Source organism: Centropristis striata, chromosome 14 (genome assembly GCF_030273125.1).
Source record: "Centropristis striata isolate RG_2023a ecotype Rhode Island chromosome 14, C.striata_1.0, whole genome shotgun sequence".
Classification (NCBI taxonomy): Eukaryota; Metazoa; Chordata; class Actinopteri; order Perciformes; family Serranidae; genus Centropristis; species Centropristis striata.
Window position 1 is genome coordinate 31,712,460 of NC_081530.1, and position 25,864 is coordinate 31,738,323.

The window sequence follows — 25,864 nt, forward strand, 5'->3', positions numbered from 1 at the left end:
TCTCCTCAAACCTTCCTTACTTTGCAAAAGTCAAACTCTCTCAGCAGCAACAGGGGATCACTCTACAGGCTCTGAAAAAAAGCAGCACGCTTGCACTCTAAAGCCTCTAAAGACTCACAGGTTAGGATAAAAGTTCATGTTTACTGAATGAATCTGCAGTCAAGGGTCGAAGGTCAAAACTAGACAGACAGAAGAGGCAAACTCAGACGAGAAGGGGGGCAGAGAGAGCTCAGGCAGGCAGAACAAAGGTTGGAAATCAAGCTAGAAGCTAGAGGTTGAAGCTGATTTATATACTGAGAGGTTGATCAATGAAATGGGAAGCAGGTGAGTGAGTGAGTGGGCGGGAATAACAAGTGATAAGAAACGTGTTAATAAACAGGCTTTATCGAATCATTTTCAGCCTCTGATCGTTCTGTCCAGTCTGGGATAGAGAGTGTTGCATTGTGTAATCTGACTTGGTTCTGTGAAAAAGGCAACACAAGGCCTGAACTGACCATCGTGTCCTAATGTAACACATGTTCACTAACTGTCCCCTGCTGCTTTTAGACACTAAGCTCTCTCCACATGAATGGGAGAGAGCTCAGAGTGGATCCTTCATTTCCTCCCTGTTCTCAACAAATTCTGCCATGGCCTGAACTGACTCCACTGCCTGCTACTCTCCTAAATTACTGGGGAGAAACTGTGAATGCATTAATTAATAAAATGTTGGAATAAATGGAAAAATGTTCTCCCCAAACATGTTGTAAGACATTTTAAGATACTCCCCTTTGTATTTGTGGGTGTTTTTTTCCACTAAAACTCAATAAACTTGTTAAAAATTCCCAAAAGCACATCTGGAAAAGTAATGCATTCACTTGAGAGAAAAAAAAGCCAGTTTTCTGAATTGATTAGATAAATATATGAAAATTGAGAACTGAGAAAAGTTATTTTTAATGTAAAAAAAACCCCCTGCTTTTTCCTGAATAAGATAATTATTTGATAGATTCAGAAAAAGATCAGATAATTATTTCATTCATTTAGAGAAACGGAGCATACTTTTAAAGCAAAACATTTCCTTTTTTTTAACTCAAATTTATGAGCTACTTATCTGAATAACACAGAAAAAAAAAATCCAATAATCTCATTTAGAAAAACTAAAGCAGATTTTTAAGCGAAATTCTGAGATAATTATCTGATTTGTTTCCAAAAAAAATTATCTAATTAAATCGGAAAATACACACTTCTCTTTGATTAATTTGGTTTAATTTTTTCTAAATATTATAAACATAAATCCAAATTCTGAAGCAGACCTTTTCTAGAATTCTGAATATTGAAACAAATATTATCTTTTATTTATTTGACAATATAATCATATTTTGTTCATCAGATCATTCTCATATTTAATACTTCAATCCCCCAGTCATTTTAAAAAACAACTTTTTATGCACAAGGTATTCTTAACTTGTTGCATGTTTGCTTTAATAAAGTTCGAGCCTTTTATTTAGAAAAGTTGCAAGACGTCTAGCTCTAAATATGTGTGTTTATGGCCCTCTTGTGGCGACAGTAGGCAGGTTTATGGCTTGTAAAATAAAACAAATCCCCAATAAACAAAAAAAACAACAATTCAGTTTAAAAATATAGAAAATGTTGAGAGAAAAAAAGAGGAACTCTTCTGCAGGAAATCAGATACACAGAAAGGCTTTTATTTCTCAAATGTACTGTATACTGTCACAGTTTACAACACAGCTTTAAATTTAAATACACAGCAAAATAAATTAATTTCATACAAAATTAAATTTGAGAAATAATTATAATAAGTGTTATGGTCTAGTTTCTCATCCTTTCTCTACTGACACTCCTCCAAGCTGAACTTTCTTTCAGTTACGTTTTTTACCGAACTTCACATTTAAAGAAGTCAGAAATACATGAAAGACGCGTAAAGACTCATGAAACACAAACAAGTCAAACTAAATGACCTATTAGAAGCCAGCGTCAGCTCTCAGGGTGGCTTTGATTCACTGAAGTGTGATGCTCCTGCAGCCGTTTGTAGAACGACATAAAGAGATTCAGAAAAGGTGAAGTGGAGCGTTTTCCTACAGGTGTGAGTGTGTTGAGATATTTCATTCACCGCTCACACTCATGCACTAACAGAGGAGGATCTGCTCAGACTGCATGCACATGGAGTCGTTTTTATTCAGTCAACACTGCAGCTAAACATCTAATACATCTCTGTTTTTCTTGTGTAATGTCGGGAGAAACAGCAGAGACACGTTCGAGTACACAACGAATCCAGAATGAAGACAAATCCAAAAACAGGGAAGAGAAGAGAAAGCCACCAGCAGTTACTGAGTCGATCAATAATGAAATGTCTGAAAAGCTGAATTAGATTAAAGCAAATTACATGATTAGAGCTGCAACCAACAGTCGACTAATAGATTCATTGATAATCTGCAAGTATTTTAGTTGAATTATAAGTAATTTTTCATGCAAAAATGGCAGAAATGTCATTTTCAACCTCTCAAAAATGGAGAATTCCTGCTTTTCTCTGTTTTATATCACATCAAACTTAACATTTGGGGTTTTCAACTGACAAAACAAGACATTTAAAGACATCACCTTAAATTTGAGAGGCTGAAATGGACATTTTTCCTTCATTTTAAACAATTATTATCAAAAATAACCCTCAGATTAATTGATAATTAAATCATTAGTTGCAGCCCTACATGTGGTTGACCTGATTACGCAAACGGAAAACTAACCTGAACTGATCTCTGTTGGAGGCCGTTGTTGAATTAATAATTAATCAATCAATAAATAGATCAATAAATAGTTATTCATGATTGTAACACTCTAATATACAGCATATTTCCAGGTTTTTACTGTGATTACTTCCACTATTTACATCAGCACGATATATACTGCATACACACACACTGCGTGCATACAGGTTACACACACACACACACACACACACACTCCGCCTTGTACAAACACATACACACTCAATGAAAACCTACAGTGACGTCTTTCCCCCGATCGATTCCGTCAATGTTTAACAGGTCCAAACATCACTCACATCAACAGGAATTCTCTCTGTTTCTCAGACTTGTGCGTGAAAATGGCTGGTCCAATAGATTTGATTCAATAAGTCAATTCTGACATATTTTGTGTGCATTATACTGCATATATTTAAACCATGGCTATTATGTGAATTGGACAAGGGGAGGTAAATGAAAGCTGAGGAGCTGAAGGGTTTGATTAAAGGATCATACAAGTGGTTTATCATGTTTTAGCCCAGTAACATGTTTTTTAATTATCCATGAAATGTTTATACTGTTAACTACCAAACAGGCTGCCACTGATATCAGTCAACCAGTGAAAACATTTATTTTTGTCAAAGTAATTTGACAAAATGTAAGTAATTTGTAAAAGTTATTTGATGTTAATTCAGTGGGGAGCAGAGACTCTCACCACTGAATCAGTTTCTGTCCTCTACAGAGTTTTTAAACTCTTCACGCTTCTCAAAAGAAAGTTTTTAAAGTAATACTTCACCCTGAATATGACCATTTGTATAACTATTATTCATCCAGGGTAACCTTCAATTATTGTAATTCTCTCATTCCTCCACTGTGAAGAAAGACAAGAAAACAGAATAAATCCTTGCTGAATTAAAGTCAATGTGGCCACATTTAAAGACAGAAAAACAATATTAAATAATCTGTTTACATCCACTAAAATACTTTTTACAACACTCTTACCACTTTTCACAGTGGAGAGAGTGTTATAAATAGTAAGATTTGTGTGAGAGTTTGTAAACGGATGTTAAAATATATATTTTTGCTGTTCATCAACGATTTATGGATTAGGATTTTCTTGGATTCTCCATGAAAGCATACAAGAAAAACAAAGGGCGAATAATTGACATATAAATGGTCATTTTAAGGGTGAAGTATTGCTTCAATTCAAGAAAAAGCCAAATTTATGTTTTTCACATTTTCTTTCACAAGTCTTGCAAGTTCCCTCAAGAGTCCCTAAAAGTATAAAAATATCATTTTATTATATCTTTAGATTGACAAAACCATAATGGAACATGATGAGGGTAACTGGAACCAGTGGCAGCCTGGAAGATGCACAGGTAAGCAGTCTAAAATCTTCATGCTGTTTTGGAAAATGGCTGCAACATTTACATATAGAAGGCTAAAACATATAAAACCACCCTGTATGGTCTTTTATTACAACATGTATCTGACAGAAAAGATTACATGTCAAGTCTTCAGAAGAGGAATGGATTGGTGTTTTTGTTCACAGTCTCACCCGAGCTGCTGCCTGAGAGGAACTGTGGCTGGAAGGGGATTCCCCCGCCGGCCTGGGAAATGGATCCTCCCGGGTGAGCCACTCCTGTTTGGTGATTCCCTCCATAGAAACTGGACTGACCCATTCCCAAGAAGACGGGGTCCGCCACAGGATTCCCCAACAGAGATCCAGACTGCACCATCCCCACTCCTCCGAAGGCGTGGGTCATGTTAAGTCCAGTTTGTGGACCCCCTCCCACAGAAACAGACTGTACCATTCCAGTTCCTGAACCCAGAGGAGCCTTCTGAGCTGCCTGAAGCATATTTAAGCCAGAATGAGATGCTCCCATGGTGTGGGATGGCGGCTGAAATCGGGGAGTTTCACTTGAAGGATTAGTGGCTCCAAAAGTGGAAGAAGGTGCACCAAAGGAGGGAGCAAGGGTGGGGCCGAAAGGGCTGCAGTATGATGTGTCAGGAATGGCCCCTGATCTGACCACAGGGCCACATGTCAAGCCCCGGGCTTTGAAAGCGCCTGGGAAAATCAGTAACAGGAGGATGAAGGGATGAGGGGGGGAGGGAGGGATATACAGTTTGAAGTTTTCCAGCAAAGAGAAAATGCACCAAAGCAGAGAGAGGGGTGAAAAGAGTTAAATATCTTCTGGTTAATATACTCTATACTAAACTTCAATAGGTCACTAATGCTCACACACACACACAACATCTATACACTATACACAGTGAGACCACAGGGGAGGGGTGGTTCGACTAATCACGATAAGATTTTCCATACAAACCTACTGATAAATATTAATTTGTCACTCATACTGTTTCACCCCTCTTTCTGTCTTGCTCATTCTCTGGACTTCAGCTGTAAAGTTGTGGAATATATTTATTATTACTGATTGTTTAGTATCTCAGTGATTTTTCCAGTCTTTGAAGTTGATCATGCATCATTAGAATCACCACAAATATTTCCACATGAAGCCTCTGTCAGAAATGGCATTTGTCACCCAGAGTGAAGCGTTTTTTCCGTCCTTACCGATGGCTTGTGTCTGGGCAACGAGCGTGTTGGCGAGGGGGCGCAGCTGGGGTTTGGGGTTAGAAGAAAATAGATCGTCCAAGTCAACAAGCGACGCCCCCGCGGAGCCCAGAAACGAAGCAGTCTTTCTGTACATCTTCTCGTCCTGCGCTGTTCGCTTTCCTGAAATACAATAAAGGTCCAGTTCTACTCTAAAAGGTGTTTTCTTTTTCGGGGGGACAGGTCAGGGAGGAAGAGAGAGCAAAGCGGAAGAGAAGTTTAGTTGATTAGGATTGTTAGCCAACTGCTGAGTGGTGGGAAGATGGAGGTGAAATGGAAGAAAACGGTGACACATGCAAATGACCATTAAGTGTAGACAAAAAGGGTATTTTTGTACATAAATGCAGCTGCAAGCACATAAACAGTTACGTTTTTAGAGTCACCATTCTCAGATGAGCAGTAATACAGCTGGCATTGACATATATTGATTAAAAACAAGCATAAATTTTAGCCGACTACGCAGAAGAAAGATTTAGTTGATTTATTCATAGTGCAGCATTTTATTGGCGGGGAGCAGACAATGAGGTGTTACTCTCATGAATAATGGATGAAACATAGAAAAAAAGCATTCAGGCAGAGCGTAGAGTGCAATTTACCTGTTCCATTGCTAGATGCGTTGTTTGATGCACCCCAAGGATCACTTTTTTTAGATGCTCCGTCTCCAAAGGGGTCACTAGAGGCGGGCGAGTCTAAGGGGGGAGCAGGTGAACCCCACGCATCATCTGTGCTAACTGGAGCTGCGGCTAAACACGGAAAAAAAGGAGACAGGCTAAAGCAGGACAAACCAATAATAAACAGATAAGAGAAATACATTAGCCTGGTTATTACTGTGATAAAAATCCACTCAAAATGAGGTTCACTTATTAGCTTTTCAAACATATCCCAGCCTTCTTCAGCAACTGGATCCTGCACAAGTTTCCAATTTCTTTTGGATGAGTCTGGTGGCACAGGGGTTATGTCCCCACAATGTTGGACCATTTTGCAATGAGATACGGAGACAGGCAGTTAAGTTCTCCTTCAGTTTAAAAATATGTATTTGGAGTTTCTTACCTGGAGCTCCCCATGGGTCATCGTCCACTTTGGATGCATCTCCAAATGGATCCGAATTATCAACAGGTGAGGAGGCACTTTTCCCAGCCCCCCAGGGATCTCTGCCCTTTGTTTCTTTTGGAGGAGATGGTGCCCCCCAGGCATCTGATGCGGTGGCCGGTGGAGAGCTAGCAGGGGCTCCCCACGCATCTGCACTGCCTTGGGGCGAGCTCAGCGGAGGGGCACTGAAGGGATCCGAGGCATCATCTTTTGGTGGACTAGTTGGCGCTGTGAATGGGTCCTCTTTCGGGGGTGTTGTTGGTGCAGCGAAAGGGTCGTCTTTTGTAGCTTTAGATGATGCAGAGAATGGATCCTCTTTGAGTGGTGATGTTGGAGCAGCAAAGGGGTCCTCTTTTGTAGGTTTGGATGGAGCAGAGAAAGGATCTTCTTTTGGTGGTGTTGTTGTTGGTGCACCAAAAGGGTCGTCTTGGGCAAGTTTATCTGGTGCAGAGAAAGGATCTTCCTTAGGTGGTGGTGAGGAAGCAGTGAAGGGGTCGTCTTTAGATGATGCTGCGAATGGGTCTTCTTTAGGGGGCGTTGATGCTGGTGCGGTAAAGGGATCATCATTCGGGGCACTAAAAGGATCTGCCTTTGGAGCATCAAACTGATCGTCTTTTGGAGCACCGAATGGATCATCTTTCGGGGTGTTGAATGGATCATCTTTCGGAGTATTAAAAGGATCATCCTTTGGAGCATTAAATGGATCATCTTTCGGTGTATTGAATGGATCATCTTTCGGCGTATTGAATGGATCATCTTTTGGGGCGTTGAATGGATCACCTTTAGGGGCTTTGAATGGATCATCTTTAGGGGCATTGAATGGATCATCTTTAGGGGCATTGAATGGATCGTCTTTTGCTGAATTGAATGGATCATCTTTAGGGGCATTGAATGGATCATCTTTTGGGGCTTTGAATGGATCATCTTTTGGGGCTTTGAATGGATCATCTTTTGGGGCTTTGAATGGATCATCTTTTGATGCACTGAAGGGATCTGGTTTATTTTTTGGAGCAGCAAATGGATCTTCCTTGTCTTTGGGTGCAGTGAAAGGGTCTGAACTATCTTTTGGCGCTTTGAACGGATCATCTTTTGATGCACTAAATGGATCGGGTTCATCTTTTGGAGCTGCAAAAGGATCTTCTCCATTCTTTGGTGCATCAAATGAATCTTCATCTGTTTTTGGTGCAGAAAATGGATCTTCCTCAGTTTTAGTTGGAGCCCCCCAAGGATCGCTGCTGGCTTCTGTGTCAGTTGTGTCAGGTTTTGCAGGTGTGCCCCATGGATCTGTGGCCTCTTTAGGTTCTTTGGGTGCTCCCCATGCGTCTGTTTTCACCTCCTCCTTCTCCTCCTCTGCTTTATCTTCTCCCCAAGCACTTTGAACTTCACCGCCTTTGCCGGCATCCTCCCATTTCAACTCGTCTTCACTCAACTTGGCCTAGGACATTGCAATTGCACAATTAAAGGAGTAAACATAAACATTTACCAAAGGCTTCATTACTGGTGTAACTAAACCTGTTGACTTAAAATACTGTGATATAGAATGTTGAGTTTGTTAAGACTTTGTCAAAGGGAAGTTGTTATTTTTGAGGCTATAGTTGCACTGGTGTGGTGTTAATGCAATTGTGTCCAATTGCTGTAGCTGAGAACTGTACTTGGCATACACTTACCCTCCTCTCTGTTTCCTTCTTCTCAGCTTCCTGTTTAAGACGCTCCTCTTTGCGGGCAGCGAAAGAAGCTGTCAAGTCGGCCACTGAGGGTATGTTGTCTAAGGATGGAAGCCCTGAACTACCGGCAACGTAGCATGGCTTGTAGTTGGGATCCTTGATGGCGTCAACGGATGAGGCTGGTTAGAAAGGACAAGAGATTAAATGAGATAGAGACACAGGCAAAAAAGACGTTTCCCTTTAAACAATGGGTCTGATTCTTTTGGGTGAAAGGGCTCACCAGCAGCACTTTTTGACGTCTTCTCTCTGGTCTTGACAGCAAAATCTCTCTCTTCCTTTAGTTTATCATCGTCCTCCATAAGAACAAGGACAACCTTGGCCTTCTCTCTCACGTTAGAACCCTGGAACAGAGATACCTTCATTAGAGATGGATTTGACTCCTGCCATTTAAGCCTGAAAATCATAGTGTCAAGTACCGTTACTCTGGAAAGCTTTTAAACCAAGAGATTCCATACTGAGACTGAATCTGTTTTGTTGTGAACTTGACCTAAAGTTTAAGAGGAGTATGATGATATGGATATTACAGCGCCAATAATGGATAGCCCCAGTGCAGAACATGCCAGAACCTTTAATTGGATACTTAAAGTATCACCTGATCTTTGCCATCCTTTTCTACAAAGCGGTACTCGGTGAGGGCTTTGACGATGTAGATGTTGTCTTTCATTTTCAGAAGCACACGATCGTCACCTGTTTTTAACAGGTACTCCAGCAGTGTCAAGGACTAGTGTGAAAAAAACACAACAATTAACTTATATGTGAAACAAAATATTTATACGGAGAGGATAAAAGATATGAAATAGCTTCAAAGTACATAAAGCTTCTAGCAGACACTAGTGTGACTGATGTACCATCTCGATAAACCAAGTGAAATTTTAAGGTTGACATAACATCCACAGTAATAAGTGTTTGAAATGGCATTTAAGCCCCAGTCTTGTTGCATAATACACTTATTGTGCTTTGTTACTGATACCTTGTGGATGTGTCTCCAGTTCTTGTCGTCTTTCAGGCGTTTCCAGAGCATCGTCATGATCTCGTTGCAGGCCACCACATTGTAGGTCAAATCAGAGATGTCAGCCATCTGAGAGCTGGACGGGCCCCATGGGTCATTAGACGTCGCCTCTCTCACCTGCAAAAGAAGGAAGCAAAGCAAGAAGAAATGTCAACTGTGTGTGGCGGCTGTCCAAAGGTCAGAGATGCCAACTGGTGACAAAAAGGTGCACAATTAGCATGTTGAAATGAGGTGTTAGAAAGGATACCTTGGAATCAGTGCCACAGTTTCTAACGAAAATGATAAATAATCTGTTGTATTTAAAGTGAAGCAAAATACATCAAAATGAAGTCACTGGATATTAACAACTGGCATCTTGTGCTACTGGCCTATAGGTTAAAGACATATACTACCCCAATCTTTCTTCCCACTAATATCTAATAAAAGCAAAAAAAAATGTTTTATATATCTTTAAAAAAAACAAAAAACAAACCCATCTTGAACTAGTCTTAAAGAATGTAACAAGACAGCAGTTTATTTCCTGCTAAAGGGAAATTTTAGCTGACATAACGGGGATATTGTGTTTCACTTCATGTTCTTGACTTCAGTGTCTTTTACCTTGACCTCGGCCTCAGAGTAGTTCTGGACCAGGTTCTTGAGCTGTCGGCGGAGCATAGAGGACGTCATGGTGTCTGGGAGGTGGGGGGTGGGGAATCAAACCACCGTGATCTGATTCAGAGAAAGCTTGTCAAAAGCATGCATGCCTACAGAGAATCAATAAGGGGTGCTACAATTTAAATTCGGAATCGAAAAATCAATCACAATGAGCTTACAATTTTAAAAATCCAAAGTAGGATGGGAAAAACTAATAAAACTCTGACTGTATTACCTTAGTGTGGTACATTACAGAATAAACGAGACAGTTATATCACACTTGATATAGTGTGGTATTTCTTTTTTAAGAAGAATTTGAAAATGTCAAAGCCTGCTGTCCCGGTTTATAACCAATTATCTATTTTCATGAATCAAGACTCCATTGTTTAAGAATTTCATGACCTTCAATGCTGAAAAAACAAACAATAAATTTAAATTTTTGACCTTAAAATCTTCAGTCTTATCAAAACATGCATTTGGACAATCATGACACCCCTAATCAATACTGGTATATTGCAACAACCATATCATATACCATAATTTCAAGCAAATCATTGAAATCCTAAACCAAACATTGGATTGTTCCATTATATCATCTTCTGTTGTGAAACTATAATCTTTATAATACACAATGTTCTGCTTTTACCTGCTGCATATGCGTATAAATAATAATGTCCATGTTATCAACAGCTGACAGATTAACTGATGCAGCCAATGCAAGGTTCAATACATGAATTCTATTCCCTATCCCAGTGTACAAAACATACATTTTTAGTGATTAAAGTCGTTTGATGTCTCATGATTTAAGGAGCTCTGCGTAATTAACCCTCTGGAGTCTCCAAAAGCGCCAAAGCATGACTTCTTCATGACATCCAGACTTAAAAACAAAGCAGCGTGGAGCCCTACTGTAAATTTACCTGTAAACTCCACGAGGCCAGTTTCAGTTTGATGATGATATACCAAGTAAAACTGGAGACAAATAGATTTTGTATAAATGATTGAAATGGATGTAACCCTCTTATATGTTAGATTTGCAACCTTTGTTCACATTCGCAACATTTAAAATTCCTTATTGAGCATGATAGTGTTTTGAAAGTAAAAAAAAAAGATTCTAAATCACATTTTCTGTTGGACTAAAGGACAAAAAAGGACACAAAATGACTAAAAAAAGACACAAAAATGACTAAAAATGACACAAAAATGACTAAAAAAGGACACAAAATGACCAAAAAAGGCACAAAATGATCAAAAAGACACAAAATGACCAAAAAAGACACAAAATGACCACAATTGTTACGCTAAACACACAAGACACAATTAAAAGAGTCACACTAGAATAAAAACCAGAGTTGGATGACAGGATCACGCACAATCACAAGATCACATTTATGTTTGTTTTTCTTTGTTTCTTTTTGGTTCAAAATGTTGATCCCATAAGTCAGAATAAAAATCAATTATTATTCGGTCATATAAGTGAGGTGCTGAAAAAAATATATACCAACATGTATACAGGCAGGATGAAAAGGATTCAAAAATGGACAAAATAGCCCAAGACTTCAGAGGGTTAACACAATATCAATGTTTCATTTTTCAAATACCCCTAGGTTACACATAATCAAATATCAAACACATGCAGACTCCCATACCTTTAGTACAGTCTGTGCTGTCAGAGACTTATGTTTACGTGTCTTGAGTGCTGGCTCAGTGAGTGTACATCCTGCTGCTCTCTCTTCCTCCTGACTGCACTGATGACAGAAACCAGATCCTGCAGCTGCAGGGAGGAACCAGTCAACATAAAAAACAGCTGAGGCATGGATTGGCACTAAGTTACAATGGCAAGCTTACAATTATGAATATGTGAGTGCAGAGCTGGGCCAAAGGTGCGTCTACACCTGCTGTGTGTGACAGTTTGTCATGGTCACTGCGACAAACAGATCTACCACTGGGTTAGCTGTGTGGCTAAGCTACCAGCTAGTTAGCTGACAGCATCTTGGGAGAAAACATAAGCTAAAACCTGATTTTTAGTGCACCTGGATGTTCAGTATAAACCCTGGCAACTATAAGTCGACGTGGCTGTAAGTATCGTCTCAGTGAGGATTCACACTTGGTGTTTTCAGGACCTCGGAGAGCGACTGAAGACGGCCAGCAGCAGCAGCAGCAGCAACATGGCTAACAGTCAAGCCAGACTGGAATCAGCTTAAACATGGGACTGTAGCGGTCAAATGAAAGGTTGTAATCCGAGGAAACCCCCGCTGCTTTAACTTCAACATATTACAAACCGACCAGGCGTTAATGTGTGCATTTAATATACGTATTTGCAGCAAAAAATAAAAGATTTACCCTGAGTAGATCTTCAGGAATCTTCGAGGAGACGACAGGACGGTTTCCGCTTCCGCAGTTTCCAGCACCTGCCAGGCCACGCCCCCTCACGATCCTTTTATTTATTTATTATTATTTTATTACATTTATTATTTTTAAATGAAATACGCTGGTTGTATGACTGTCTATCGCAATGATATTTTTCGGAACTGTAATCAATCAATTTATTTTGGCATGTCATACATAATGGAGAGTATATTTGATATAAGATGTGGTTTATGTACTTATGTACTCGACTAACTACCTGCAAATATGACTTTAGTAAGATGAAGTCATTTAAAAATAATTGTGGCTGCAGATGAAAAACGATAACAACTAAATAGTTAGAGCATAAACCAGCTATATTAGCTTTATTGCAATGATGAAAGATTCCTATAATGAAAAAAACATTTTCTCTAAAGCTGAACGATTTCAGTGATATTGCGTTAAATGGATACAGTTGAACCTGGCCTTTGAATTTTATATTTTATTCCTATATTTGTATAAAATAATATCTCTATTATGTTCTCAAGGAAATCAATAAATGTGGTATTTTTGTACTGTAAATAAGTTTTAATTCCAGTCTGTTCCTCTGTTGTTGTTGTTTATTATTATTATTTTAATGTAATTTAATTTAATTTTGCTTCTTTTAAAAAAATAATTTATTTAATCTAATTTAATTTCAATGTAATTTTATTTTATTATTATTATTATTATTATTTTTTTTTTTTACAAATTTTACTTATTTGTAAAATATATCAGAAAGTAATGATGATGAGAAAAGTCTTGGTTTAAAAAAATATATAGTTTCTTAATTAGATTTATATATTTGTGTAAAACCGTTATGTGTCCTTTATTCTGAAATTTAAAAAAAATAAACAACCGGAAACTTGTTTTTCTCCCCAAAAAGATAAAAGTACGGTTAGTTCACACACACACACACACACACACACAAACACACACACACACACACACACACACACGCACACACACACACACACACACACAGAAACCAAATAAATGAGTCACAACCACAACTCCCACATCAATAACAGTTGAATCAAGATGGCGGCCGAGGGCGAGTACGAGTCGATCCTGTGCGTGAAGCCCGATGTCAACGTTTATCGCATCCCGCCGCGAGCTTCAAACCGGGCGTACAGGTAACGAGATAACCGGCGGCCGTTAACGGCGCTGTAAAAAATATGCTGTAACGGTTTTTTGTGTCGCTTTTGGTGCGGGAATTTTTACTTTCACTGCTCGCTGCCAGAAACACGCTTACAAATCACGACCGGGGGGATTTATGTCGTGTGTGTGTGTGTGTGTGTGTGTGTGTGTGTGTGTGTTCCTGATGAGAACCCGTTTCCAGTAGTAACGGGTTTTTAACGGTTGGGACCGTTGGCTGGTTCTGTGAGCTGCTCTGTTGAGCTGTCAGAGATGTGACGGGGGTATTTGTCATGATGCCGGGTCGATGCGGGCGGAGAGCCAGGATGGTCCCACTCCGGTGTGACAGCGTGGATGTCCTCTTTACACAGTGACACCATTGAATTTATTTAACCGTTTTCAGGCTTTTCTGCTCGCTTTTTGCTTGTCACTCTGGATTTAAACTTTATTTGTTCCCTTTGATAGACATGCAGGTGGATTTGAGACACAGTCTGGGTGGAGATATATTCATAAAATAATCTAAAATAATATTATTATCAGTGGTGGAAGAAGTATTCAGATCATTTACTTAAGTAAAAGTAATAACACACTTTACAATTACTCCATTACAAGTAAAAGTCCTGCATTCAAAACTTCATGTCAATATGCCAACAATACCTCGGTTAAGCCATGGTCACCTAACACACACACACATATATATATATATATATATATATAAAAAATTGCTCTTCTTCTTCTTTTCTCTTCTTTTCTTCTTTAACATATAGCACTCCTGTAGCGATGACAGTTAGCTCTTAAAGTTCTGTACTTACTTGATTCCTATGGTCTATGTCTAGTACCTTCAGGTTGAATGCACTTATTGTAAGTCGCTTTGGACAAAAGCGTCTGCTAAATGACATGTAATGTAATGTAATGTAATATGGTCTCTTCATTCTCTAATTTTTCATTCTCTAATTTTGCACATTCATACTAGTTTTTAACTTTATTCTATTCTATTTTATTGTACTGGTATTGTGCTGGAAGTGCAATTTCCTGAAGGAAGCTTCTCGAGGGACTAATAAAGATCTATCTATCTATCTATCTATCTATCTATCTATCTATCTATCTATCTATCTATCTATCTATCTATCTATATTATTAGATAATTATTACCATTTTCAAGTTGGGGGGTAACATTAATGACTTAATGGTTGGCGGTTTAATTTATAAAAATGCATGATATCATTTTAAATCGGTCTTTACACAGTGATAGCATTTGAATTTAATTAACTATTTTCAGGCTTTTCTGCTTGCTTTTTGCTCCTCATTCTGGATTTAAACTTCATTTGTTCCCTTTGAGAGACATGCAGGTGGATTTGAGACACAGCTTGGGTGGACATATATTCATAAAATAATCTAAAAATTGAAATCAAATAAAAACATTTAATTAAATCCAGTCCATCTTGACACTAGTATTATTATCAGTGGTGAAAAATCAGATCCTTTACTTCACTAAAAATACTAATAACACTGTGAAAGTCCTGCATTCAAAACTTACTTGGTACAAAAGTATTACTACTCAGATTGTTATATATTCCAAATATATTATTAGATAATTATTACCATAATCACGGTAGGGGTAACATTAATGACTTAATGGTTGGTGGTTTCATTTAAAAAAATGTGTAATCATTTTAAATTGGTCTTTAAACTTAAAGTATCAAAAGTAAAAGGACTCCTTATGCAGAACACATATTGTGTATATATATTCGAAATATATTATTGTAATATTATTGATGTATTTATGTAAGCAGCGTTTTACTGTTGTCAAGGTAAGGCTAGTTTTAACTACTTAATATACTGTTATAAAATGCATGATCATTATAAATGAATCAGGTTTTTCATATTAAATCTCAACCTGAAAAGTAACTGAACCTGTCAGTAAATATTTGCCTCTAAAAAAAAAAAAAAGGAAGTATAAAGCTACATAAATGTAGCTTTAAAAAAGTACCTAAAATTGTAGTTAAATCCAGTACTAAGTAAGTTTAGAAGTGAGTAGTCTGGCAGTTTAAACACCTTATTGCTGAAGCCACTTTAAATTATTAAATAACCAGTATATATTGTAAAATAAGTATATTAGTGATTTATATATATATATATATATATATATATATATGTGTGTGTGTGTGTGTGTGTGTGTGGTTTTGGATAATCTACCAATTTGTTGGCTGTAATTTCATTATCAGATTAATGCATAATAATAATAATGCCTCTTTAAGACTCGAAAAGTCCTTAAAGTAAGTAAAACAAGGGATACTTTCATCTCTTCATATCTATAAACATCCTTCAATTAAAACAAAAATCTGCCTTTTGCTTAAGCTCAAACCACTGGATGATCAGATGTTTCACAACGACATAAGATGGACAGTATCCTTGTTAATATCAATGTCCTGTTAATATTTGAAGCCTAACAGCCAGTTTGTGTGCAGGGCAGCTGACTGGAAGCTGGATTCTCCAGACTGGTCCGGTCGAATGAGGATCACAGCCAAGGGCAAAGTAGCCTTCGTCAAACTGGAGGACAAGGTCTCAGGTACGACCTCAGAGTCTGTTAGACTTTCAAACTGCACAACGTGACACTCTGTTACATTACAGTGTAGAGATAGACCGATATATCGGCCGGCCGATATTTGTGTTTTTTACTTGTATCGGCATCGGCCGATACGTGCGTGCATTCGCCGATCTCGGTGCAACATCTCCGTTCTCTGGTGAGCTGCTGCTGATAGCGGGAAAAAGAAAAACACATCAGATATGTGGATCATCTCAGGAGCCACCACCTGGAGGCCTAGAACAACATACACATTGTTTGCTATCCTACTGTTAATATGTTTTGTTTGTTTTGTTAATAAATGTTTCTTTTTTTGTTTAAATTGAGACTTGTGTAACATTTGTTATCATTGTGTTATTTTTATCATGTAAATGGAGGGAGAAAAGGCAATATCGGCTTCAAGAATCAGCCAAAAAAATCAGCAGCACATATCAGGGACCGGTCAAGACTGAAAATAATCTGTATCGGCATCTGCATTAAGAAAGCCCTATCGGTCGACCACTATTACAGCGTTACTAACTGCACACCACTTTACCCAGAACAAACCATCAGAACCTGTTCAGCTCTAATCACAATAAAAAGATTAATAAATGGATTTATGTTTGACACCTTTATGTCTTGTCATCCCCCTGTTGTCCTGCAGGGGAGCTGTTCGCCCAGGCTCCGATCAAAGAGTACCCCGGTGTTGCCGTGGAGACGGTCAGCGACTCCAGCCGGTACTTTGTCCTGCGGATACAAGACGACAACGGTGAGGACGTGCATGTTCCGGAGCTCGCCTCTTTCAGTGATTTAGACTTTACCAAGTTCATCGTCTGTGCTGTTGTTCAGGTCAGTTTGTGTGACATCACTTGTCGTCTGCAGGTCGCAGTGCTTTCATAGGAGTTGGCTTCGGGGACCGAGGGGACGCTTTTGATTTCAACGTGGCTCTGCAGGATCATTTCAAGTAAGCAGTGACTGAGTGGATCCAGTGTTGAAATGAATGTAATGGGATTACTTTCACACTTCTCAAACTCTGAATTTGGTTGAAATCAACGACATTCACAGCAGTAAAGCCAGGACTGAACCTTTCTTCCTTTAGTGTTGACAGTGTTTCCTCGTGTCCCGGAGCATCTGCAGCATAAGCACTCCTCACCAGAACACCATGCTGTGGTGCTGGACTTGTGGAAAGCCGCATACTGTTCTTCTTTCCCAGAAACTGCTGAGATGCATCGCTTTATTTGTGTATTTGTGCTGATGGTTTGTTTGTTTGTTTGTGTGTGTGTGTGTGTGTGTGTGTGTGTGTCTCTGCAGATGGGTGAAACAGGAGGATGAATTGAGTAAAAGCGCCCAGCTCGGCGATTCAGGACCCAAACTGGACCTGGGCTTTAAGGAGGGACAAACCATCACACTCAACATCGGGGTAAGAACCTCACAATAACCAGCTTTTTCATAACATTTTAAATAAAATTAGACTGGCGGCAAGTGTAGAAAGAAGTGCTGTTTTGGTTTTCTAACCTGCAGGTAGTTGACATAAATCAGGAATGACACATTCATTTAAACGGCTTTCTAGAAATAACTTTATGCTGCATATAAAACTTAAATAGAGCTCAAGTGTAACTGAAGATGGACCAAAATAAATCTAGTCATAATTTCCCTCACATGGCTCTTAAAACTCCAAACCAATTTAGGAGTTTTAATAATATATTTCAATTCTTTCTATATTGTAAAACATTTCTTTTATAAATGAATTGTTCACTTTCACTTACTTTCAAACTCAAATTTCTGCTCATATTTTGCCCCATTAGTTTACTCGTCAGCTAGTTAATTACATGGAACATTTATAATGTATGTATTTGACAAATTATTAGATTTATTTATGAATAAATGGATTATGTCTATTTATAATGTAGTAAAAGTTTAGATTCTATCTGCATATGACATCGTAATACAGCCTGAGCAAACAACACTTAATTTATAATAAATATAATAATGATGACAATAATAATATAGATTTTTTGTAGAACTTTTGAAAAAGACACATAAAAAACACATTTGCATACCTGCATACACATTTGCATACCTGCATACATATACAAAGCACACAAGTAACGTAACAGAATAATAGCCAGACAAGATATTTTTTTATAAAAGGGCTAACCTGTAAAAAAGAGTTTATTCTCACAGCTTAAATAATCTCAAATTCAGCAGAGGAAATCTTTGTTTGCTCAAACAAGCTCCTTCATCGGAGGATTATTTCTCTTTTCTCTGTCTCTAGCAAGGTAAAAAGAGGGATAAGCCCCGCCCACAAGGCTCAGGTGGGTTTGGACTCCTCCCACCACCACCTGGAGGCAAGATAGCCCCGCCCCCTCTGTCAGGCTCATCCAATCACAACATCGTCCCCCAGACGGGAGACATGGCTACAGGTTTGTGCATCAGTGGCAGTGACTGTAGCGTAGTGCATATTTAATTTGGGTTAATGTGGTGTACGACTGTTATTGCATTAATAATAATTGTGCAGCTTCCACCAGCAGGAGTGACCTGTTTTCTTCATCACCGTGTTAATTAGTTAAGTGAGTCGTGTGTTTCGGAGCTTCAGGCTGCAGGAAATGAAGTGAAATGTGTGTCAGTTTTAAGCTGCTGTTGATGAGCTCTGTGCCCTTCTCTGTGTCTGCCAGGCTGCCTGTTGGAGCTGGACAGTAGTAACTCTAACACAGTGATGCAGTCCAACCCTAGTTCAGACCTCTGGGGAGAGTTCTCTGCTCCTGCAAGGTAATTTAATGGTTTTAACGTTTGACATGTGACTCTGGTTTTTGGATCTGGCTGCAGGGATTTGTTGCTTATTTTAGACAAAAGAGCATTAAGGAAATCTGACTATGTTCATCTTTTAGGTGTTGGATGGGGGTCGAGCTGTTTGCAGGCCAGTCAAGTTCTTCCACACCAAACAAAGTTATTTATAAGTACAGTTAAATAATTAAAAAATACATCTATAAAGCAGACAAAGTAAAGCGATGATATAGTTAATAATTAAGGGGACTTAAGATCTGACAGCAAGTGGTAAACTGTTCCTCGTCTCTGAAGAGCAAAATGTTTGTCCAAAAGAGTGTGGATGTACTTTTTTGCCATATAATATAAAATTACTTGTGCATGTAAGAAGTTTAAATTTTGTGGATATTATGCATTATACACATTTTAGTTCAAAACGGCATGTTTTTAGTGTAACGCTAGTGGTTATTTTATTTTATTTGTAGTAAGAAAGGTTATCAGGTGCAATAATAATAATACAGCCCTGATTCCAAAAAAGATGCGATACTGTAAAAAATGTTATAGAAAAAATGCAATGATTTGCAAATCCTCTGTGACCTACATTCAGTTGGATACAATATATTTATTTATTGAAGTGGAAAGGTTTTATTTTTATTTTATTTCATTTGATGCATTTTTTTATTTATGTATTACACAGCGTCCCATACGTTTCTGACTCAGGGTTGTAATATTATGGACGATTATTATAATTCTAATCTTTATTTGGTGCTTTTTGAAACTAATTTACAAAGTGCTTTACAAGATCAAATAAAATGGGGAAAAAGCATTGATGAAAACAATTTAAAAAACAGTTTAATTATTATGATGCTTAATTTATTATTTATTGTGCACATTTTCTCCTGGATAACTTTTTAGGTCTGAATCTTTTTTTGAGCTTTAAGCACCGTTTATACCATTGAGCAAAGGAGCTACATATGAGTAAAATAAAGAAGTGAAAAATTCTCAATGATTAATAAAATAAAAGTTAAGCACTATTTAGAGGTCCAATATGATTATTGTCACATTTTAGAGTCTTATTCAGTTGCTATCCACCCACTCTGTTACATATCAATGTCAGATTTTCTGCTTTTTATTTATTTGTGATTAAATATCTAAATTGTCTGGTATAAGTGTTTGAGGTTTTGTTATTTTTTTTTTAATTCTTACTGAAGAAAATGCCCAATATACAGTCATGAAAACATTATTAGACCACCCTTTCTTTCTTCAATTTTTTTGTTCATTTTAATACCTGCTACAACTAAAGGTACATTTGTTTGGACAAAATATAACAATAACAACAAAAATAGCTGATAAGAGTTTAATTATTTTTTATACATTTTCCATGGTTTTCTTGATAATGATTTTGGTTATTATAATTCTCATATTATGATAATGATATGGTTATTATAATCTTATATATTTTTCCCATGACTGTATTAAATAGGTTTAAAGAAGTGACTTAACAGATAAAAGTGAATTCAGGCCACAAACCGTGTGAAAGCAGATTATAAAATGTTTTATTGCCAGTCTGATCTCCTCAGTGAGAAAAAGGGCAGATAGTATCTTCATTTCTATTTATTCTGATCACATTATAACACTTCTAACATCATTAATGTGTTTCCAGCTCTGTCCCGCCTCCGTCACGACCTCAGAACGCCGGAAACTGGATCCAGTTTTGAGCCGTCCCGTCGGCTGTGATCTCATCCCACCTGCATCGTGTCTGTAGCTTCCTGTGCATCACACTGACAGTAACTCCCACACACTGACCCCAAAGCAGAGACGTGAACCTCCACAGAGCTGTACAAGCACCTCAACACATCATTTAACCCAGAAAGAATCGCTCGTCTTTCAGATATCCTCGACAGGAAATGAAGCATCAATGTGTATTCAAAAGCCATTACATGATATGAGCCATTTCCCAAAAAGTATTTAAGGGCTATGTGTGGCGTCCTGAGTAGCAGGAGTTCCTCTTCTATGTGTCTGCGTGGCCTCCCCAGCAGATGGCTCTCTCTCTCTGCAGAGCTTTATCTCTGAGCCGCTCATGTTTCTCTCGCTGCAGTGGCGCCCCCTGCAGGCGCTGCAGAGAGCTGCATCTCAAGAAAAGGCCCCAGTGTTTCCTGTGCAGAGCTCAGCTTACTGTAGGTGTAAGATGCTTTCTTTATCGCTCTAAAATCGGTATTTAAATCTTATTTTTGTGCATCAGCCCAGTTATTCCGACTGAAAATTAAATTATCTAACTTATTTAAATGAAAAATTCTATAGAAAGAGCAGGCTGAGGCAACACTTTTACCTTATTTGCAACAGTTTTCACTGAGAAAAGTCGGATTTCTAGCCTGAAAAGGGGATTAAATGACTCTTCCTGTCCTCACACTGTGAAATTTCTGTATTTAAAACAACTGCTGTAGGTCTAAAGTGCGGTTTCACTGCATAATGATGATGCAAGTGGATTTTAAAGATGCAACTTCTTTGCTTTATGGGGTGTGAAAAACGAATTTGCCAAGATGCAACCCTCTGCTTCAATCACCTTTATCATGCCTTTACTAATATTTATCGCCACAAGAAGCAGGAATTATCCTCTGTACAGTATTAAGTGTTCATAGAATCACTGAGCTCACATTAAGTGGGATGACATGTAGGTTAAAAAAAAAGGTCTAAGATAGAAATATACGGGGTATATTAACATTCCTGTCCGCTGTATTTAATCTATAAATTTATGTTTACAATGCAAAATCATATTGTGTTTACGACTGGGTGGCTTATTATGTTGTTGTATTGAAATCCGGAGCCAAATCCAGACATGTATTCAATTATTGACATACTTTGACTGTATTTTTAAGATAATAAGATAAGAATGAGACATATTTTTGCTGAATTTGGCGACAGATGTTCGTCTGCTGGAAGGAAATCAAAACGACTTAAATACTGAAGAGGCCTTTTAAACTTCCCCAATCAGTTCTTTTTCACCTCATACCAGTTAGCTTTCCAAAATCAAGTTCAACTGAATAAACGAGGTAAAGCAGGAATGTAAGGATAGTTATCAGACAGTACTATTTAGCTTTGAAAACCTACTTTAAATGGATTGTTTTGAAGTGAGAATGTATGAGGTACTTATTCATAGGATTTAAGCCACACAAAAGAATCATCTAAATCACTAAACTGTATGATATATTTTGAGTATTTTCACTGCTTTGCTGCTCCATAAGACCGTCGTATTAAAGTGTTCACGTTTGGGATTAAAGCATTTTAAAGCTACCAGACTCTATTAACAAAAACATTAATTTAACCTCACAGAACACAGAGCTGCTGGTATTCAGTCATGGCAAAAATATTAACCACCTTGTGGATAACAACAAAAATAGCTGATAAGAGTTTCATTTAAGAGCTGATATCTTGCTATTTTCCATGGTTTTCTTGATAATGACTTTGGTTATTATCTATAAAAAAATATGGAAAATGTCTAGATATCAGCTCTTACATTAAACTCTTATCAGCTATTTTTGTTGTCATTATATTTTGTCCAATCAAATGTACCTTAAGTTGTACCAGGCATTAAAATCAACAAGATATTAGACAAAACATGGATGGTCTAATATTTTTTTTTCCATGACTGTTTATTTGTGTTATTGTGTCACTTTTAGGTTTGAAAAAGTTAGTTTGGAGTCAATAAAGTGACACAATAACACAAATAAAGTAACTGCTGTGTTCTGCAAGGTTAAATGACTGTTTTTTTCAGTGGAGTCTGGTGGCTGTTAAGAAAGCAGAGATGACGGCTTGTCTGGTGGCAAATACAAGCTGTGAAAATACAAATATAACATATATATTTGAAACTATTCTGAGTGCCAGTACTCCTGTCTGCATCATGGATAAATAACTTCTACAACCCCGCTTTAAAAGACGCGTTCCTGACATCATCAGAGGAATGATGTAAAGTAAATATCAGCTTCACTTTTTGCATTAAATATGTATAAAACTATTAATGTACACCAGATTTACATTAAGATGCACCTCCCAAATGCTCCCGTTCTGTAACAACCCACTTAAAGAGAAAACAGGTTTTTGAGAGCGTTTATCTGCTTTTTCATGTTTGTGAAATGACTTTTTAATAGAGAAAATGTTTGGGGAACTTGCTGCTCATATGACCTTTTAGTACTAAATACTGAATGTTTCATGGAAGTAAGAATAGATTTTGATAAAGTACAGAAAATAAATAAAGTTTCTGATGCAGAAGCTGCTGAGGTTTAGACAATCTGAGGGAAATATTTGGCACTTAAAGGAGTAATTCAACATTTTAGGAAATACTACTTTGTAGGGCTGCACAATTTGGAAAAAAACACACTCAAAATATTAAAGGAAATTATACATTTTGTGTAATTTTTCTCCTTTAATTAAATAAAAATGTAAAATGGTAATATAATCATGCTTTTTATGAGGATCTCTATCAAAAAACCTTTTTATTCTCATTTTTAGAATAAAATTTGTAGGCCGGAAATCTGTAGAGCACCACAAAACTTAATTCAGAACGCTATTTTGACATGTTTTGCCTTTAGGAAATGTTGCGGTTTGGAAGATGTATTAGTGAATTTTGCAACTTCTATGAAATTTTAATTAATTGTGCAGGACTACAGATTTGTTTTCATACTGACAGTTGATGAAATTTGCCGTCAGACACTCATATTTAAGTTTGCACGGTTGGGACTGAAGCTGTTTTGCTTTTCTCTGTTTAAAGCTATCAGACTCCATTGACAAAAGCAGTAATTTAACCTTTCAGAATACATGAGTTGCTTTAATGCTGCCTCGATGGTAGGGCTGGGCGATATGGACCAAAAATCATATCCCGATATATTTAGGCTGAATATTGATATACGATATATATCCCGATATTTTTAAAGTGAAAGCAAATGTTCAGTCAAAGTCAAATATGACATGTTACAAGTAGTTATATTGAAACTGTTTATTTAAGTGAACATAAATATAAATGTATAACAACAGGAGTACGTTTAAAAAAAAAAATCAATTCTCCATAAAGTGCACATTTAAATAAAAAAAAAACAAATAAAAATTGCCTGTGAAATAAAATAGGCCAAACTGTTTCTGAAATAACTATATTTATATGAGAAAAGAATAACGGACATTATAAAATAACTAAATATCAAACCCTAGCAGCATTTATATATAAAGAAAGAAAAAAAAAGAAAGAACTTTATCAATATATTCAATATGCTCTTATTCCATATCACATTTAAAAATATATCGATATGTATCTTTTAATGCCCTAATCGATCGGTTAGTGTACTTGTGTTATTGTGTTATTTTAGTGTTTAAAAGGTTAAATTGGAGTCAATAAAATGACACAATAACACAAACAAACTGACAGATGAAGACAGCGGTCGATCAGCAACTCTTGTATTCTGCAGTTACTGTTTTTGTCAATGTAGGCTGGTGATGATTGATATCAGTCACGTTTATGCATTTAATTAGCTTAGCTTAGCATCAAGACTGGACACGGGGAAACAACTCAAAAAATCTCACTGATTACCATCTTTGCTTATATTTCCCAACATGTTGAACTACTCCTTTATTTATTTAAATACTGAGTGACTTTAGATAAAAGAATGAAGCGAACTGATGCAGTTATCCCTGTGTGGCTTATTTCAGACTGTAAATGAAAGTAAAAAGTGACCCAGTAGAGATTAGAGCGCTTTTCTTACTTCATCTGATGAATGTCTTCTCGGCAGCATATGATATGTTCATTATTGTTTTTGCAGCAGAGGCTCGAGGCCGACTGTGAATTTAGACGCTGTTTACACGACTTTGACATACGAATTGTCATGAATATTTCTCGACTGTGAATTCATTTTGTTTGCGTAGATTTTTAAGGTTTTGCTGTGATCAAATCACATGAAGTGTATTTAATTGGTATCAGATACAGGGCTGACTGATGTCACGTCGACATGTGTGTTGTGTTTACATTGCTTGTATCGCTGGCTGAAATACATATTAAAAAAAAAATGTCTCCCATTTCTCACTCGATCCACTCTGGCTGTAAAATCACTGGACTAACACTTTTGATTTATGACCAATTTAATGAGAAAGAGGCAATAAATCCTTTCAAAGGACGTGTGACGTCTTATTGTGATTATTTAGAGCACTTATGAAAAGTTCTGTTATATCTCCACGTTCACTGTTTTAATTGTAATGAGAAAAATAAAATTTTTATTTATGTATAATTATTTATTTTGCGAGAATTTAAGAGGAAGTACTGCAGGTGAACAGGTTAAAATATTAACTAATATGTAATATTAGCATTCATTTACCTCCATTTGAATATTTACATTATTTTTTGTATTACAAGTTGCATTAGAATATTGTATATTTACATATCAATATGCACTAAGTTGCATAATTGAGATAACAGAAATCTGAACTTTGGATGAAGCCAGGTTCAAAATTCTAGTTCAATTTAATTAATTATTATTATTTTTTTTTTTACATATTAGAGTCAGATGCTTTTACGGAGGTGACACACACAAAAAAAAGAAGTTTAAATGAACTAATTAAACTTAAATTTTAGCTCTCACGTGTTTTCAAAAAAATAATTCTTGTAGTTCACTCAAGTTTTTACATTATAATGTTTTATTACATTTTATTCCACATGTATTTGGCAACTATTAAGCCCAGAACTTATCATTTTGTAATAATAATAAAAATAATACATTCAATTTGTATAACACTTTCCTAGATACCCAAAGACGCTTAGTAATTAGAACAGCTGTGGGTACAGAGACGTAGTTTGAGTGTGATTTATTTGCTGAAAAAGAGACAAAAATGATAAAACCCCAGAACAAATTAAAGATAGATGATATCAATGATAATCTTGTAGTGAAAACAGTGACTGACCATTTAAAACCATCCAAGTTGTAGTACCATGTCCCAACCACCAGGTGGCGGACTCCTAAAAGGTGTCTACAAATCTAATGCTGCAGTTGTCTTTGTTTTTCAGTTGCATCAAAAATTTAAAAAAAATTGGAGGGAAAATGAAGTTGTGCTCCAACTTTCTCTGGTTCTGAGAATAAATGGATTTCCACTAATATCAGACAGGTAAAAAATATCTTTTCAAGCTAAATAAAGTTAGAAATACTGAAATATGTTCAGATTTTCACAATATATAAATATATA

General features: G+C 37.0%; 2 protein-coding genes across 2 annotated transcripts; one reads left to right on the plus strand and one right to left on the minus strand.

Annotated features, from left to right (window-relative positions):
- Positions 1-2,308: 2,308 nt before the first annotated feature.
- On the minus strand, positions 2,309-12,277 carry LOC131984349 (epsin-1-like). The gene is made up of 11 exons (XM_059349216.1): positions 12,145-12,277; positions 11,451-11,575; positions 9,769-9,879; positions 9,133-9,288; positions 8,755-8,883; positions 8,383-8,503; positions 8,106-8,281; positions 6,400-7,873; positions 5,946-6,092; positions 5,311-5,496; positions 2,309-4,803 (listed from the first exon to the last, which is right to left on the minus strand). Exons 3-11 carry the CDS (start codon positions 9,835-9,837, stop codon positions 4,253-4,255), a joined length of 3,009 nt encoding a protein of 1,002 aa, XP_059205199.1. The 5' UTR covers positions 9,838-9,879; positions 11,451-11,575; positions 12,145-12,277; the 3' UTR covers positions 2,309-4,252.
- Positions 12,278-13,140: 863 nt separating this feature from the next.
- necap1 (NECAP endocytosis associated 1) lies at positions 13,141-24,804 on the plus strand. Its single transcript, XM_059349342.1, has 8 exons — positions 13,141-13,322; positions 15,792-15,892; positions 16,551-16,655; positions 16,769-16,850; positions 17,198-17,306; positions 18,162-18,309; positions 18,562-18,655; positions 20,313-24,804. Exons 1-8 carry the CDS (start codon positions 13,228-13,230, stop codon positions 20,365-20,367), a joined length of 789 nt encoding a protein of 262 aa, XP_059205325.1. The 5' UTR covers positions 13,141-13,227; the 3' UTR covers positions 20,368-24,804.
- The last annotated feature ends 1,060 nt before the right edge of the window (positions 24,805-25,864 follow it).